This window comes from Urocitellus parryii, chromosome 7, assembly GCF_045843805.1.
Source record: "Urocitellus parryii isolate mUroPar1 chromosome 7, mUroPar1.hap1, whole genome shotgun sequence".
NCBI lineage: Eukaryota > Metazoa > Chordata > Mammalia > Rodentia > Sciuridae > Urocitellus > Urocitellus parryii.
The window spans coordinates 157,732,824-157,750,256 of record NC_135537.1 but is presented as its reverse complement, the minus strand read 5'-3'; the positions used below and the strand labels follow the sequence as shown (position 1 = coordinate 157,750,256).

At 34.7% G+C, this 17,433-nt stretch overlaps 1 protein-coding gene across 8 annotated transcripts in view; it reads right to left on the bottom strand.

The window, feature by feature from the left end:
- The window catches only part of Spag9 (sperm associated antigen 9), a 133,731-nt gene that overhangs the window by 51,810 nt on the left and 64,488 nt on the right, over positions 1-17,433 (bottom strand). For 4 of the 8 annotated variants that reach the window (XM_026386873.2, XM_026386875.2, XM_026386874.2 and 1 more), the window contains exons 6-9: positions 17,120-17,161; positions 9,346-9,553; positions 8,702-8,801; positions 2,424-2,545 (exon numbers count right to left, since the gene is read on the bottom strand). In XM_026386873.2, the coding sequence (XP_026242658.2) occupies positions 2,424-2,545; positions 8,702-8,801; positions 9,346-9,553; positions 17,120-17,161 (472 nt within the window). The remainder of the gene's footprint in view (positions 1-2,423; positions 2,546-8,701; positions 8,802-9,345; positions 9,554-17,119; positions 17,162-17,433) is intronic. The other 4 variants (XM_026386876.2, XM_026386879.2, XM_026386878.2 and 1 more) reach the window with 1 other exon arrangement.

Below are 17,433 nucleotides of genomic sequence, written 5' to 3'. Positions count from 1 at the left end.
TATATTGATTCTGTGGTGTTTACACACAGTGTGGTAGTTACACAACACTAAGCACCTGTCAAATCTCAAAAAGTTGAACACAAAAAACAGTGAATTTTATTGTACTAGTAAATATGAATATAAATTTTAAAATCTTTTAGTTCTTCAACCTAACATTCTTTTTTTTTTAATATTTATTTTTTTTTTTAGTTCTCGGCGGACACAACATCTTTGTTGGTATGTGGTGCTGAGGATCGAACCCGGGCTGCACGCATGCCAGGCATGGCGCGCTACCGCTTGAGCCACATCCCCAGCCCCTCAACCTAACATTCTTGGCATCCATACCTCAAATTTGCCAGGGAGTAATTTATCAATCAAATCTTGTTTGTTTTCCTTGTGATACTAGGATTGAGCCCAGGGGCATTAAACCACTGAGCTACATCCCCAGTCCTTTATTTATTTATTTAGGTGCTGGGGATTTAACCCAGGGGTACTTTACCACTGAGTCACATCCCTAGCCCTTTTAATGTTTTGAGACAGGGTCTCACTAAATTACTGAAGCTGGCTTTGAACTCTCTATCCTCCAGCCTCAGCCTCCTGATTCACTTGGATCACAGGCATGTGCCACCATTCCTGGCTCAATCAAATCTTTTTTTTTTTCTTCTTTAGTTGTACATAACACAATACCTTTATTTCTTTATTTACTTTACGTGGTGCTGAGGATCCAACCCAGTGCCTTACACATATAAGCTCTACCACTGAGCCACAACCCCAGGCCCTCAATCAAATCTTAAAAGGAATTTTTAAAGTACAATTGAAAACTAAGGTATAAATTTAAATGTAAAGATGGCATATTCTCTAAAAATTAATCTTTCCAACCTTCCTTGAGAAATAAAATTCATACAATTTTTCTTCCAAAGTTTTACTTAGACTTTCAATGCTGAGAGTATGTTGATATTGAACTAGGAATAGTTAAATTTATATATTTTCTACTAGATGATTGTTTAGATAGAACTTTAATACTTCACTGTCAACGATGTAACCAGCAACAAATAAATTAAACAATAATTAATGCAAACAACATCACTTCATACTATATTCACAAGAATTGACAAATAACACCTTTTGAAAACAATATAATTTATAGATTACACTAACATACACAACATTTTTTGTAGCCCTATATCTATTTCAAGGTCACAGATTTTTAATTCTATGTAGTTTTCAATTTCTAAAAGGTCTTAAGAGGATAAAAAAGGTACAACAATGCTAATTTACATGAGTCAAAATCATGTAATTATTACTCAAAGGAACTTCAGAAATCACCTAGAGTAGGAATTGGTAAACTTTTCCTATAAAGCAGCAGATGGCAAGTATTTTAGGCTTGTGGGCCACATAATCTTTGATGCAAATTATTTAATCCTGTTGAGCAAAAGCAATTATCAAGAATAAGTAAACAAATGGCAGGAAGGACTGTGTTCCAATCAAACTTCATTGACACATAAAGGTGAGATGGATTTGACTCATAAACCACAGTTTGCTGGAACCCTTTTCATTTATACATAAAGAAACTAAGGGCCAGAAAAGTGAAAAGGCCAAGTATGTTTGTTTGGTATTTTTTCCTTGTTTTGTTTTTTCTTTTTTTTTTTTTACTTTTTGTACTAGGGATCGAACTCAGGTGCTTAACCATTGGCCCACGTCCCTAGGCCAGTTCAGAAATGAAAATGCTTTCATTTATATCTTTTATGATCTCAAAGAATATTTTTTATTTGAGGCAGGTCTTACTCAGTTGCTTAGGACCTTGCTAAGTTGCTGAGGCAGGCTTTGAATTTGCAATCCTCCTGCCTCAGCCTCCTGAACCCACTGGGATTATAGGTATACACCACTGCACTCAGTCCAAATGTGTTATTCTTTTAAAACTACATGTTCAACACAAATATTTTTGCGGGGGAGGAGAGGATAACTGAGGATTAAACCCAGGGCATCTGAACTACATGCACCGTTCAACACAAACTCTAAAATTATTACATTTTCCATAGGTAAAACACTATTAAGTTCAAAAAAATCAAGTGTAATGATTGCATATTTTATTAAGGTCAGCAGTGAGATTTATTTAAGTCAGAAAACTGTCCAAACATACATTTATTTACACATACATATCACTGTTATGATTGTGTTCCTCATATGTTAATATTTGTTCTCAGAATACAGGAGGAGTTCAATAAATTGTTATATGAATTCAAAACAAATTTAAATGAATTCAATTATAAGCATATCCATAAGAAAATGCTTTCATTTATATCTTTTATGATCTCAAAGAATATATAAGTCATTTCCTAAAAGAGCAACAATTCTGTACCAACAAGCACTTGGGAAAATTTTCAATCAAATCATTAAATAAATGTATTTTTAAAGCATGATACTCTTCAGATGAGCTGCCATACCTAGTAAATCTGCTCCTTCATCCACATCTCCAATTAGGCCTGAGCCAGCTGAGGACAGTTCTTCAAAGAGAGATTCTGTATTTCGATCAAAAGCTTTGTTCTCTATGCCTTTGGTGGGAGTGCTATGCAACAAAAACAACAAAACCAAATCAACTAATTACAAAAACTTTGATAGTATATTTTTAATACAATGAGCAAAGCAACATAGGAATACCTTACCTATAAGTTACATTTACCATGAAATATAATTTTAAAAGACTTCTCAAAGGTTTCCTAAGAAATTCCCACAAACTATTCAGAGATAATTGGTAAAGAAAACTATAGCATGTTTTGTTGTGAGATCCCAGGACATCAGCAAAATGAAAGCTATGCTGCTCTGTATCAGGTACTGGTTGGTCTAAGTGTCTCATACAGATTATCTATTTCAGGCTCATAATTACTCCACAAAGCAAGTGTTGCTATCACACCAATTTTAGAATATAAAGACTAAAAAGATTAAGGAATTTGCCAAGGTCACTGAGTAAATGAGTGGAAAAACAAAAAAACAGAATTCAAATTCAGGTAGTCTGGTTTTAGAATTCATGATGTTATCTACCATGTTTTATGTTGTCTGTTATAAATTAGCATGGCATTTTAATTTTTCTTTTAAGGACAATATGACAGTATTAAAATTGACCCAAGAACACTATGCCCAAAAAGAGTCTTACAAAAGTCCTGTCACAAGCAATTATGTATGAAAAAGATGATCAGAGTAAGTCAGGTGCAATGGTACACACTTATAATCCCAGTCATGGGAGAAAGGAGGATCACAAGTTCAAAGTCAGCCTTGGCAACTGAGTAAGACCCTAACTCAAAATAAAAAATAAAAGGGGCTGGGGAGAGGCTGAGGTTGTAGCTCAGTGGTGGAGTGCTTGCCTAGTACTGGGTTTGATTCTCAGCACCACATATAAACAAATAAATAAAGGTCCATCAGTAACTAATAAAAATTTAAAACAGGGGTGGGGTGAGGCTGGAAAGTAGTTTAGAGGTAGAGCCCCCATGGGTTCAATCCCCAGTATCAAAAACAAAGTCAGAGCACCATTTTTATAGTGGCAAAAAGTTGAAACAACCTGTGATTATTAATAGGGTACCAATGAAATAAGTTATGGATATACATATAAAGTCAAAATGTTCAACTCTATGATTAAAAACATTAAAATAGAACTTGTAAAATAAGAAAACCCATTATACAAAGATTTTTTTTAAAAAAAGCTGCAAAATAGTATATACATTATAAGCCATTTTTTGTAGGGGTATGGAGGAGAATGGGAAAGTTTGTTTTTACCTCAATGCTACACTGACAGAAACACTCAGTACAGGATTTCCATTTAATCATGGTGAACTAAACACAGTCATTTGCACTCAATAATTCAGAAACCTGACTAAGATGACAGTTAAGAAAGTAGAAAGGTATATACCACCCAAAATGAAAAAGGATATGGGGGAGTTTGTGTAAAAAAAGGATTAGAGAAGATGAAACGTGAATAAGTTTCCGTAAGATAGAAAACAGGTGAGCAAACAGTAGAAACTGATGTAACAAACTATAGAAAGCTGAAACCTAAGCTGTCAGGGGGTTTAAGGAGGAGGACAATGTGTTGCCAGAACTCATGAAAGATGTAGGACTTAAAGATACCAGCAACTGCAGAGATGAGCATTCAATGGAGAATGTCAAACAGAAGGACAGGATGTAAGACTGCACAAGAAACAATACCAGACTGACCTGTAATCCACCAGAACAAAGGAACCACCCTTCTCAGCACAGTTTGGGCAGTGCTTGGGGTCAAACCCAGGGCTCATGCATACTGGGTAAGCAAACAACCCCAACCCTTGGAAGTCAAGTTTAAATGTTATAGACAAGAAACCAGAGAATCAATGTTTTTACACAAGTATACACAAAACAGTCACAGAATGCCAGACATTTAAAGAAAACTTTTTTTTATGGGGGAGCCAGGCAATCCCGATGGCTCAGGAGGCTGAGTCAGGAGGATTTTGAGTTCAAAGCCAGCCTCAGCAAAAGCAAGGCATTAAGCAACTCAGTGAGACCCTAACCACAAAGAGAGACTATTATGAAAGAGTCCAAACAAAAGAGTATGGGGACTGGGGCTGAGGCTCAGTGGTAGAGTGCTTGACTCACACATGTGAGGCACTGGGTTTGATCCTCAGCATCAAATAAAAAATAAATAATAAATAAAGATACTGGGTCCATCTGCAGTTGAAAAAAATTAAAAATGGAAAAAAAAAGAGTATGTGAAGGAGGTGCTAACTCAAACAATGAGGCAGCAGCAGCAACACAGAAAACCAAAAAAAAAAAAAAAAAAAAAAAAATTTCCAGAATAAGTATTGCATCCAAGCAAGAATAGCAAGTGGTTTAAGAAGCAACCATTCAAGAACAAGGAAAAACTTTGGGCGAAGGGGAGAAAAAAATCAAATTTTGCTTGAAATTAAATAAAAAATAGAGGAGATAGAAAAGAGGGAGCAGGAATGATGAGAATCAGTCCAATATGCTTGATATCTACCTAACAAATGTTCTAGAACAGGAGTAAGAAACAAAAAATAAAGGGCTGGGGATGTGACTCAAGTGGTAGTGTGCTCGCCTGGCATGCGTGGGGCGCTGGGTTCGATCCTCAGCACCACATAAAAATAAAAAAAATAAAGATGTTGTGTCCACCAAAAACTAAAAATAAATATTAAAAAAAATTCTTTCTCTCTAAAAAAAAAAAAGAAACAAAAATAAGGAGACATAGAGAATTTCTCATACCTGGGAGATAAGAATTTTCAGGTAAAAGTACTTAGTTTGTATAAGAAGATAAACCAAGTACAGATTAATGATTTTTTTTAAACAATCAAAAACCAAACAATAAGACCTAAAAGTTTCTGAAGAGTATATACAAAGACTTGTGAATCTAAATGGCACCACTTTGAACTCATCACGATAATGAAACCATATCTCTGCAATTCTAAAAAAAAAAAAAGTTTTCCTACCTATAATTCTATATCTAGTCAAACTATGAAACACATCTACAAATGATATTTGTCACAGTTCTCAGTTCTCAGAAAAATTATAGCTCATGCATCCTTTGCCCAGAAAGCTAGCAAGAATAAGCACTGTAGAAATAAAGGCAGAAATCAAGAAGTGGGATGCTTTGGGAGCTAGGAAATAGAGAGAGGTGAAAGAGAATTCCTGGGGTTAATAATGAAGCATATCTCAGAACCAGAGCAAACACCGCAGTCCAGATTGATGAATGGCCAATAGAAGGCCACAGGAGGGAGAGCTCTAGAAAAGATTCTGGGTTTGGTCATAAGGATGTTTATACTTGAGAAATATATGGGGTGAGGGGTGCTGGTATTGTGGCTCAGTGGTAGTGCTTGCCTAGTATTTGTGAGGAACTGGGTTCAATTCTCAGCACCACATAAAAGCTCAGTGGTAGAGCGCCTGCCTACCACATGGGCTCAATCTTCAGCAAATTTAACCTCTAAGACTACAATAATTTCAGAAAAACACAAAGTTGAAAAGAAAGGAAATTAAACTATATTTCATTCGGTGGATAATCTGTGATTAATATTGGTAGTTATTATAATAATAGAAACGATGAGGGGCTGGGGTTGTGGTTCAGTGGTAGAGCACTTGCCCAGCATGTGTGAGTAACTGGGTTCAATTCTCAGCACCATATTAAAAAAAATAAATAAAATAAAGGTAATGTGTCCAACTATAACTAAAAAATAAAATATTAAAAAAAGAAACAATGAATACTAGCAAAAGTTGAGATAAAATTATAATTCTACAGTATTATTTGACTTTAAAATTTCAGACACTTATTCTATTAAGAATAAAATTTAAGGCTAAGCCAAGAAAATGAGTCTCAAAGTTTGAGGACAGACTGGGCTACTTAGTGAGATCCTAGCTCAAAATAAAATAAAAAAGGGCTGTAGATGAGTTCCATGGGAGTACGTGTAAACATGTGTGAGGACCTAGGTTTAATCCCCACAACTGCAAAAAATAAATATACAAACAAACAAAAAATAAAGTGAAATTTTAAATTTAAAGAGGTCCAAAATGTCAAAAGTTACAATAGATCCAAGCTATATAAATAAGTAGTTAAATCTATGCTTAGAAGAAGGTGAATTTCTTAACTAGTTTCAGCTGGGGTTGTGACTCAGTGGTAGAGTGCCTGCCTAGCATGCATGAGGCACTGGCTGTCCACCCCCTGCACCACATAATAAATAAACAAACAAATAAAATAAAGGTATTGTGTCCATCTACAACTAAAATATATATATTTATATATATTTCAGTTATATATATATATGCCAGTTTCATTTTTACACTCTGATTTCAGCTCTGTTTTTTGCTAGTTTGGTGATTTTGGATAAGTTACTATACTTTTCTGAGTTTCTTTATCTGTAAAATGAGGATGAAAACATCTACTTCATAAGGTTGGTGAAAATTACAACAGAATTATATAAAATAATGATGAAAACTATTAGTCAACTTTTGTTGAATGGGGTACTTTGCCTGTGATTTTATTTTTTGCAGTACTGAGAGTTGAATGCAGGGGCAGTCTAACACTGAGCTACAACGTTTTTATTTTTTTTATTTTTGAGACAGGGCCTTGCTAAATTGATTAGGCAAAGCCTCAATCTGTGATCCTTCTGCCTCAGCCTCCTAAATCACTGGGATTATAAGGTATGTGCCATAGTGCCTGGTTCACTTTGCCAATGATTTAAAGTACATTGACTCATTTAGTCCTCATAACTATCTGGGGTATTATTATAATCCCCTTTTACAGATAAAGAAACCTAAAACTCAAATCCAAGGCCAAGATTTGAACTCATATAGTCTTACTCTTGGGCGTATGTTTTTAACTTCTATAGTGTAATGCACAATGGATTAGCAGAGATTAATAAATGGCATGTATTCTTTTTTTAAAAAAAAATTTACTAGTTGTTGTTGGACCTTTATTTATTTTTATGTGGTGCTGAGTATCAAACCCAGTGCCTCAAACAGACTAGGCAAGTGCTCTACCACTAAGCCACAACCCCAGCCCATAAACAGCATGTATTTTTATGGTCATTATTAATTAATTAAAAGATAAAATTTATGGAAGAAATCTGAATATAGTCAATAGCTTCTATTTGACATTTGCAAACATCAACATATTTCAGATAACCTTGATTAAGATGCTACCTAACCATTCTTAACCATTTTCTTCCACCATCAAACAGCCTTCTCCTGTAAAATGACACTGAAATGAGACTATTTTCTTTTAGTAATGGAGATCATTAGTTAAGGAAGGCAAAAGTACTTTCTCTTTTTCCTTATCTGGAGGAAGGAACAAAGGTTGCTCAAATTATTACTTCCTTCAACTCTCTTCTTTGTTTCCTCAAGTTTATAGAAAATACGGAATACCAGGCTGGGGATGTGGCTCAAGCAGTAACACGCTCGTCTGGCATGCGTGGGACGCTGGGTTCGATCCTCAGCACCACATAAAAATAAAATAAAGATTTTGTGTCCACGGAAAACTGAAAAATAAATATTAAAAAATTCTCTCTCTCTTCTCTCTTAAAAAAAAAAAAATGTGGAATACCTCTTAGTTTTCCTTTCCCACATCTACTATGGTACGAATGTGTCCCCTCCAAAATTTTGGTGTTGCCAATGTGATATTATTAAGAGGTAATGCCTTTGAAAGATTAGGTCATGAGTGCTCCTCCCTCCTGAATGGATAAAGGCCCTCATAAAAGAGGCTTCACATGGCATTAGGCCAACTTGCCCTCCTGTCTTATGCCATGTGATGATACCACATTCCTCTCCTCCAGAGGATGCAGCAACAAGGTGTCATCTTGGAGGCAAAGAGTAGTCCTCACCAGACAAACAAAACTGCAGCACCTTGTTTTTGAACTTCCTAGCCTTCAAGCTGGAAGAGAATAAATCTCTTTTATAAATCTCTGTTTAAATAAATCTCTGTTTCTAAATTACTCAATCTCAGATAGTGTTATAGCAGTTCAAAACAAAGACACCATCCATCCCTGTACGCCAAATCCCTGATGCTGCAAGAATAACATTTCACAGTTTAAACCATGTATAATGTTTACTTTCAAGAACAGAAATTGGAATATAATGCCAATATTTCTTTAGAAAAACATAAACTGCTCTTGTCTGGTCACATGCCAGAGAACAGAGTGCTTATGATAAAAGTAAGGAAAAGGAAAGATAAAATGTCTTAATCTGACACTTTCAGTACCTTGAACCTTTGTATCCACTGAGATCTTTGTCCATATCCAATTCAGGAGTGGACTCAATGATTGCTTGAACTTCTGACTTCTCTTCATTTTCAGCAGAGCCTAAAGAAGGACATGATGAAATAAACAAAACATGTATCATACATGCCTTCATATGCAAATCCTGTTGCTTTTATGGTTGTGAATATATCATTTAAATATTTAAAAAATGCAATCATTTTTAAAATGGGTTCTAGGAAACATAGGGTTAGCCAATGTGATACATTCAGTTAATAGTCAATCTCAGAAATTATTAAGTTTTCATTTGTGTTTCTTGAGGGGACATAGTGTAGTGGTGCAAAGCACTGCTTCCTTCCATTTCTATGTAAGGGGTGAAAAATAGAGAAACTAAAGTAACAGATTAACATACTTAGGTAGAGGATGGAAAAGGGTTGTCCTCCTGCCTTTTAAGCTCTCTAGCCTCCCAACCCCCAATATCTCTTTCCAAAACTTTATTATCTCTTTAATGTTTATTTACATTAAATATAATGAATTATCTACCATCTTTATATATCTAAAGCAGGCAACACCCCAATACATTCTTCTCATTCCCACATTATCTGAGTTTTACTCAACACTTTGTTGATTAAGAACTAGGGTCACTTACCTGTAGATGCATTTCTAGTTTCTTGGGCTACCTGCACTTCAATATGTTTGCTTATGTCTGACTTATTTGGTGTGTCAGTACCCTTCACAGATCCTTCATTATCTTCCTTTAAGGGAGTATCAGGAGGAATTGCTGCCACATCTGAAGTAGCTATTGATGCTGGAGTGGTAGCTTTAGATCCACCTTGGCTAACATCAGAAAGTTCATCCTACAAATAAAGATAATTAAGGAGGCAATTTTAACTGAATAATTTATTCTAAACCACTTAGAAATCATCTAGAGGCTGGGAGCACAGCTCAGTGGTAGAGTTCATGCTTAGCATGCGCAAGGCCCTGGGTGTAAACCCAAGCATTGGGGGAAAAAGAGTTAAGAAAGAACTGTACTAGAGAAAGTCCTACCCCCTTAAAAAAAAAAAAAGAAAAAGAAAAGAAAAACAGGCAATGAAGAGTCACTGATTACCAATAAGTAATCTGTCTAGATCATTTGCAAATAATATTTAAGTAGAACATATTTTTCCAAACATACATGAGATTTTTCTAAACAGAAAACTGGAAACTAAAGATGTATCAGTAATAAAATTATAAAAACTACACAATCATTTGTTAATAATACTTTGTGGGGCTGGAGATGTGGCTCAGCGGTAGCGCGCTCGCCTGGCATGCGTGCGGCCCGGGTTCGATCCTCAGCACCACATACCAACAAAAATGTTGTGTCCGCCGAGAACTAAAAAAAATAAATAAATATTAAAAATTCTCTTTTTCTCTCTCTCTCTCTCCCCTCTCTCTCTCTTTAAAAAAAAAAAAATAATAATAATACTTTGTAATAGTTGCTCTAAAACAGCAATGAATTCAGCAATGATTCAGGACAGTTTTGTGATCTTAAAACATTCTGCCATCCAAATCACTTAAGTATTTGTCAAAAAGACAGATTCTAAATCCAACGCCCTACTTAATGCACCCAACTTTAACAGTGAGGTCAGGTTATGTGCAATTTTACAAGCAACCCAGGTGATTCATATACTCATTTAAATTTAATATAAACTACTATTCTAGGATCTCCAAATAGAGTTAAAGGGACACGTGTTCATATGAAAATGTATGCAAAATCTATGTACAGTAAATTTTTCTGAAAAAGAATGTACAGTTTTTAACAGATTTTCAAAAAGGTCCAAAATAATGAATTACAAACTGTCCAATGGATATCAAGAATGATGTAATTCTTTTAGAGCAAAGTACAAAGGTCTATGGAGAATAGAACATGACAAAAAGTCTACTTCTAAGCCAGGAATAGTGTAGTCCAGCTACTCAGGAGGCTGAGCCTAGAAGTTTAGGGCCAGCCTGGGTAACACAATGAGCTACTCTCTCTTAAAGAGGGAAGGAAAAAAAAAGTTCTACTACTGCTAAATAAGAACAAGGGTAAATTCAATAAATTTACCATTCACTAAATGTATGATCTCAGGTAGATTATACATTCTTTCTATAACTATATTCTGTAATCTGTATCTACTTTATAGGATTATTATAAATTTTTCTATATACTAGTTTAGCAATGTACTTCATACATACTACATGTTTAAAACGTCAGCTGTTACAATTTCTCACGGTAATTATACTTACATAATTTAACAGTTTCCCTATACCTATCCCAGCCTTTTTTTTTTTCTTTTTAACTGATGAGAAATGTAGAAAGTTAAAGGATGTAGAAAATTAAAGAACTGGTACATCCAGTGTGGAGTAATCCACTAAGAATCTGAAATATCACTCAGCACAATGGCAAATGCCTGTAATCTCAGCTACTCAGGAGGCTCAAACTGGAAGATCACAAACTTGAGGCCAGCTGGGACAACTTAGAGAGACCTTGTCTCAGAATAAAATAAAAAGGGCTGAGGATGTAACTAAGTGGTGGAACATTTGCCCAGCATACTGGAGGTCCTGAGTTTAATCCCCAGGAGCAGAGGATAAGGAAAAAAAAAAAAAAAAAAAAACAGATTCTGAAATATTTTAGCTGTATTGGTAAATTTGGGTTCTAACACATGGATAAAACTGAAGTGTTTGCTTAAGACCCTTGGTTCCAGTACATTCTTGCTATTCCCAACTTTTAAAAATGACTATACTTGCACTTGTACAATAACTGGTCAGCTACTGGTTATTTTATCAATCATCATTTTGTGTATATGGCAGACAATGATCCATTTACCAAAATTGAATTTCCACTTGGACTTTGAATCTATTAAAAGAAAAATAAAATAATATATCCATTTTAGAGTATAATACCTACTTAAAATGAATTTTCAGTAATACAGTAAAATGCTTATGTTACATTAGAGAGAAGTATATATTCTTCAAGAAATAGTTAAAGATGTACACATGCTGTCATTTATACAGCAAAAAAATCCCAAACAAGTTTATAGAAACAGAGTAGAATGCTGGTTATCAGGAGCAGGGTGGGGAGAATGGTATGGCAGGGAGGGAGAAATGAGGAGTTACTAACCAAAAGCCAGAAAATTTCACTTGAGCAAGATAATTAAGCTCTAGAGATCTATTGTACAATACTAGACAAAACTGTCAACAATAATATATTATAGACTTAAAATTTAAAGAGGATAAAACTCATGTTAGTGGTTCTTATCACAATAAAATACTGCAAACAACCTTAATGATTCAAGATAGGAGAATAAGCAAATTATGATACATTTGTACAACTGAACACTATGCAGCAATTAAAATTTCGTTGAAGGGGTTAGGGGTGTAGCTCAGTGGTACAGCATTGGCCTAGCATGCACAAAGCCTTGGGTTCCATCCCCAGCACCACAAACACACACAAAAAGAAAGTTTTGCAAATACAACATGGATTAATACATTTTTATAAAACATCATCAACTAAAATAATATATTAGAATATAAAACAATATAAGAAGTATGGTCCCAAAGATTCTTTTGTTTTGTGCAATACTGGGGTTTGAAGAGAGGCACTCTACCACTGAATTATAGTGGTAATAGGGGACAATTTTCAAGAGTCAACAAAGAATGGAAACTTCAGATTTACAGCATATACTAAAAGTAGTAAATCTATATAAGAATATATACCATAAATAAAATACAAAATATCAAAGATGTCTACTGCTATGGTCTGAATGTTTGTCTATCCTCCCCAAATTCGTATATTGAAACTTCAACATAATAATGTAAGGAGTGAGACCTTTGAGGATGCTTAGATCTTGAGGCTAGAGCCCTCATGAGTATGAATATAATACCCCTATAAAGGACACCCCAGAGACAGTCCTTAATCCTTCTACCATGTACAGACAAAGCAAGAAGGTGCCATCTGAGAACCAGGAACTGTGCCCTCTGCAGACACTGAATCTGCCAGTCTTGATCATAGACTTCCCAGTCTCCTATATCCCCAGCTCTTCTTTATTTTGAGACAGGGTCTCATCAAGTTGATGAGGCAGGCCTTGATTGACTCAACCTTCCAAGTTGCTGGCTAAGATTATAGGCCATAAGCCATCACTCCTGGCTCTTGGTCCCAAAATTTTTTTTTAAAAGCATGTAAATCAACTAAGCATAGGGAATAAAATTTATTTTCTTTTTGTGACACTTTTTAGCTTTTCTGAAATTTTTTAATAGGCAACTGGTACTTTAAGGGGAAAAAGTAAATAAATTCTAAACAAATTCAAATGAACAGAACTACATGAACTTTTCTTCAATTTGAGATAAGTTTTGAAGGGGAAAAGCATTCATACTTATTTATACTTTTATGAATAAAGAAAGCATTTTTAATGGCTTGCATTTAAGATCATCTGTCATCTCAATTACAATACTAACCATATGCTAATAAAGTTAGCTAAATTATACAATTATTTTCTTCTGTGGATCTCAAACACTGGACTTAATTCCAGTGAAAAAACAGACGATTCAAAGAAAGAAATAGTTTAATTCTCCATCATCTCCACCTTCCTTAAGTTAAAACATAAAACTGCTATTTCCTTGAGCTAGTGATTGGCACCTAATATATGACACACAGAAGGAAGTCCTGAACTTAATCCCCCACATAGCAAAACAAAATAAACAAACAACAACAATACCCTACTAAGTCAAGCAAATTATCTTGTTTAAAGTTGAGTCATAAACTTTGATAATAATGTTTCTGGAGCCAAAGAGGACTATAGAAAAGACAAGTAACTATAAGCCACCACCATTCCAGAGTGACTCTTTGTCTTTGCTTTGATATGCACTCAATAAAAAATAAAAGTCCCGTATGGTGTGGTGATACATGTTTGTAATCCTAGCAGCTCAGGAGGCTGAGGCAGGAGGATTACAGTTCAAGGCTAGCTTCAGCAATTTAGCAAGACTATAAGCAATCCAATAAGACCCTTTCTCAAAATAAAAAATAAAAAGGGTTTGGTTCAGGGGTTGAGTGCCCCTGGTACCAAAAGAAAAGGGGAGGGTGGTGGGTATTATTTGGTTCATCTAACAGCCTGGCTAATTCGTATTTGTGTTTTCATATACATGAATTCCCATCCTTCAAAGGTTCAGAATGTAACACATGTTTAAGAATATAAAACTCCATAGTCCTAATGAAAGCTCTCAAATCCATCGAGACTGTGGATTCAGAAAGTGTTATAGAATATCAAGCTCATCTATACTAAGAAAATGATATGCCTTTGAAACTATTTGAAAAAAAAATAATTTGAAGTTAGTCTTGGACTTGACATTTCCCACTTAAATAAAAGTAGAGAAAATATTTCTTCTTTATCCTTACCATTCCAGCCATCAACACACTTCTTCCAAAGCCTGGTCATTGTCATCTTAAATTTTTTAATTAATAATTAAAGAGTTAACAATATAAACTCATGAGCAAAAGCCCACTTTCTCAAATTCATTTATGAACCTGAATGCATGAAGTAAAAAGAGCCAGGAGAAAGGTGAACCCAAAACAGGAAAAGGACTATAATATCTCAGGGATCCAAAGATTTCAGGCTAGAAGGAAGTCGAAAATTAAGATCTCAAAAGAAAATGATATCCTAGGCTATCCGAATAATAAGATTTATGTATCAGTAATCTACCTCCACTTTTTATGTTTGCTGCACAAAAAGATTTTATGCTCTTTAAAACAAAGTCACTTCTGACAACTAGATCCCAGGGATGTAGCATGAGAAAGAAAAGCTCTGTATTTTAAGCAGATAGTTGTCAAAAGAGTACTTATTTCTCCTTGGTCTCCCAGGCAGTGGTGATATAATACTCCCAAGATTATACTTAAACATAGTCTTTGCTATAGTGTTTGGGCAGGGACATGACATTCTTGTATTGTGTCTCCAACTAAAGACAGAATGAAAGCAACAAGCCCAAATACCTATGGCTAACATGTGGCTCTGTGGTAGAGCACATATCTAGCATTCATAAGGCTCTGAGTTCAATTCCAGGTGTCACCAAAACAAAAACAAAGGAACCAGAAAATTACAATGAAATAGTATCTTGCTCCAAATAGGATAGCTACTATTCAATTAAAAAAACAGAGTAACAATCCTAGCAAGGATGTGAAGAAACTAGAATCCCTGAACACTGCTGGCAGAACTGTCAAAACAACATAACTGCTCTAGAAAACAATGTGGAGGTTCCTCACAATAATTTTTTTAAAAAATAAAAACTACCATATCATCCAGCGATTTCACTTTGGATATAAACTGAAAAATGAGAAGGGGGTCTCAAAAGAGCTTATTTGTACAGTCACATTTGCACCATACGAGCTATTATTCACAGTAGCCAGGAGGTAGAAGCAACCCAAATTTGCCACTAATAGATGATTGTATAAATGAAAGGTGATACATACGATGGAATATTATTTGTCCTTAATAAAAAAAAAAAAAAGAAATCCTACCACACCCTGTCATATGGGGACCAGGACATTATGCTAAGTGAAATAAATCAGTCTCAAAAAGACAAATACAATATGATCCTATTTATATGAGGTATCTAATACGTGGGGTCAAATTCATAAAACAAGGTGTAATGGTGTTTTCAAGGTTGGAGGGAGGGAAATTACCATGTAACTGGTATAGAATTTTAGATATGCAAGTTGAAAAAGCTCTGAAATCTGTTTCACACTAATATGGATATACTTAAAAATTATTAAGATGGTAAATTCTTTGTTGTTGTTTTTGGTTTTTTTTTTTTTTTTTTTTTTTTTTTAATCATCACCACAACAAAGACTCAATATTTTGGTTTCACTTGAGACACCATGGTTGAAACAATCTGGTCTTTGTATATTTTCCTACTGGTATTATATATCAGGCTAAAAGTCTATAAGCCTTTCAAAATATTTTTAGTTGTTCCATTCATCAAATGGGTCATGCACTCAGTGCTAGGGTGAATATATATATGTCATATGTTATCTGGCATTACACCATCACTATTTTCTAATAAACTACATGCATAATTATAGAAAATAGATTATTCCATTAAGAACAGCTTACAAATACTACATGTTCCAATGTAGTGTTTTACCCAAGTAGCCTGCCTGCCTTCATTTGAAATAAGCTAAATAAAGGGCCAAGCAACTCTGTTAAATTTGTCTACCATTTATTTATTTATTTGATTGTTTGTTTGTTTACGGTACCAGGAATCGAACTCAGGAGCACTTGACCACCGAGCTACATCCCCAGCCCTGTTTCATATTTTATTTAGACCCAGAGTTTCACTGAGTTGCTTAGCACCTTGCTTTTTCTGAGGCTGGCTTTGAACTTGTGATGCTCCTGCCTTTGCCTCCTGAGCTGCTGGGATTATAGGTGTGTGCCACCACACCCAGCTTAACCTTTCAGATTTTAAGGTTTTATAAGCTGAAAGTAAAGACAAAATTACAAATAAGTAACTATGTCCATACAGGATGTCCTACTATAACACACACCATCTTATAATTTTATATTTACATTTCTTTTTCTCCAAATAAGTCAGACTCTAAAGCAGTGGTTATTAAACTCTCAATTTACAATTCTAAGGCACAACAATCACACAATTCTGTGTGTACATTCATTTTTTTGGAGTTTCATGTAAAAGAATTTGACCCAAAGAAACATTGAGAACCAAAATTCTAGACACTCATATATAGATAAAATATATTATAGGTGTAAACAATATTGCAGGATCAAAAGAATTCAGATTACTAAAGGAATGATATGAATTTCCTAATCCTAAGGATATTCCTGGGGGGAATAAAGAATGTTGTTTCAGTGTCAATGTTGAGGGGCTTCCATACAGACCTAGATTAACTCCTGATGTAGCAGAGAAAGTCTTGTCTTTTTATTCCCCATACCCAACATATCAAGACTCACATATACTAGGCTTTTAACAGTTGTTTGCTGAATAAAGCTGAAGAAACCTATTAAACTAGGGGAGCAATTCAAGGTAAAAAGACAACAAGGGCTGTCTCCAGGATCCATACAAAGTTAAGTACCTTTACCTTAAGGAAGATATTCGTACAAAGTGTACATGTTTTCTTACCTAGAGCTGATAAGTGTAAACAGGCAGAATTTCCATAAGACTTACTTGTCCTTTCTTCTCCTTTATTTCAAAATACTTATTTTGGAGGAGGAATAAATTTCAGACTACAGTAAAACCCTGACAACTACTGTATAATAAATTATTTCTTTTGTATTTTGGTGAATAACATCAAGTCTTCCAAACTGACCATATGATATTTTAAGAATAGCAGTTGAGGAAGTAACCAATAGTTAAACACTTTTCTTTTTTTGTAAAATGTCTTTAAAGACCATTCTCACCTCCTGTTCTACAGCCTTCAGAGGTTCAGGACTATTGCTGACCTGGGAAGAGGGAAAGATTATAAAAGAAAAAAATTACGTATTTACTAGGTGTTAAAATTTTGGCTTATACTATCTCTTAGGCTACAATGTTCATCTCTCTATTATCTACTATATTTAAAATGAAGGTTTGGTTTGGTTTTGATTTCAAATAACCTCCTCTAGGACTCTAGTTTAAGTTATATTATAAAGTAAAATTCTGCATCAGAAGCTACCACTTAGATCAGAGTCTTACTACGTACTTTAATAAGCAGCTCTTCACTTAACCCGTTTTT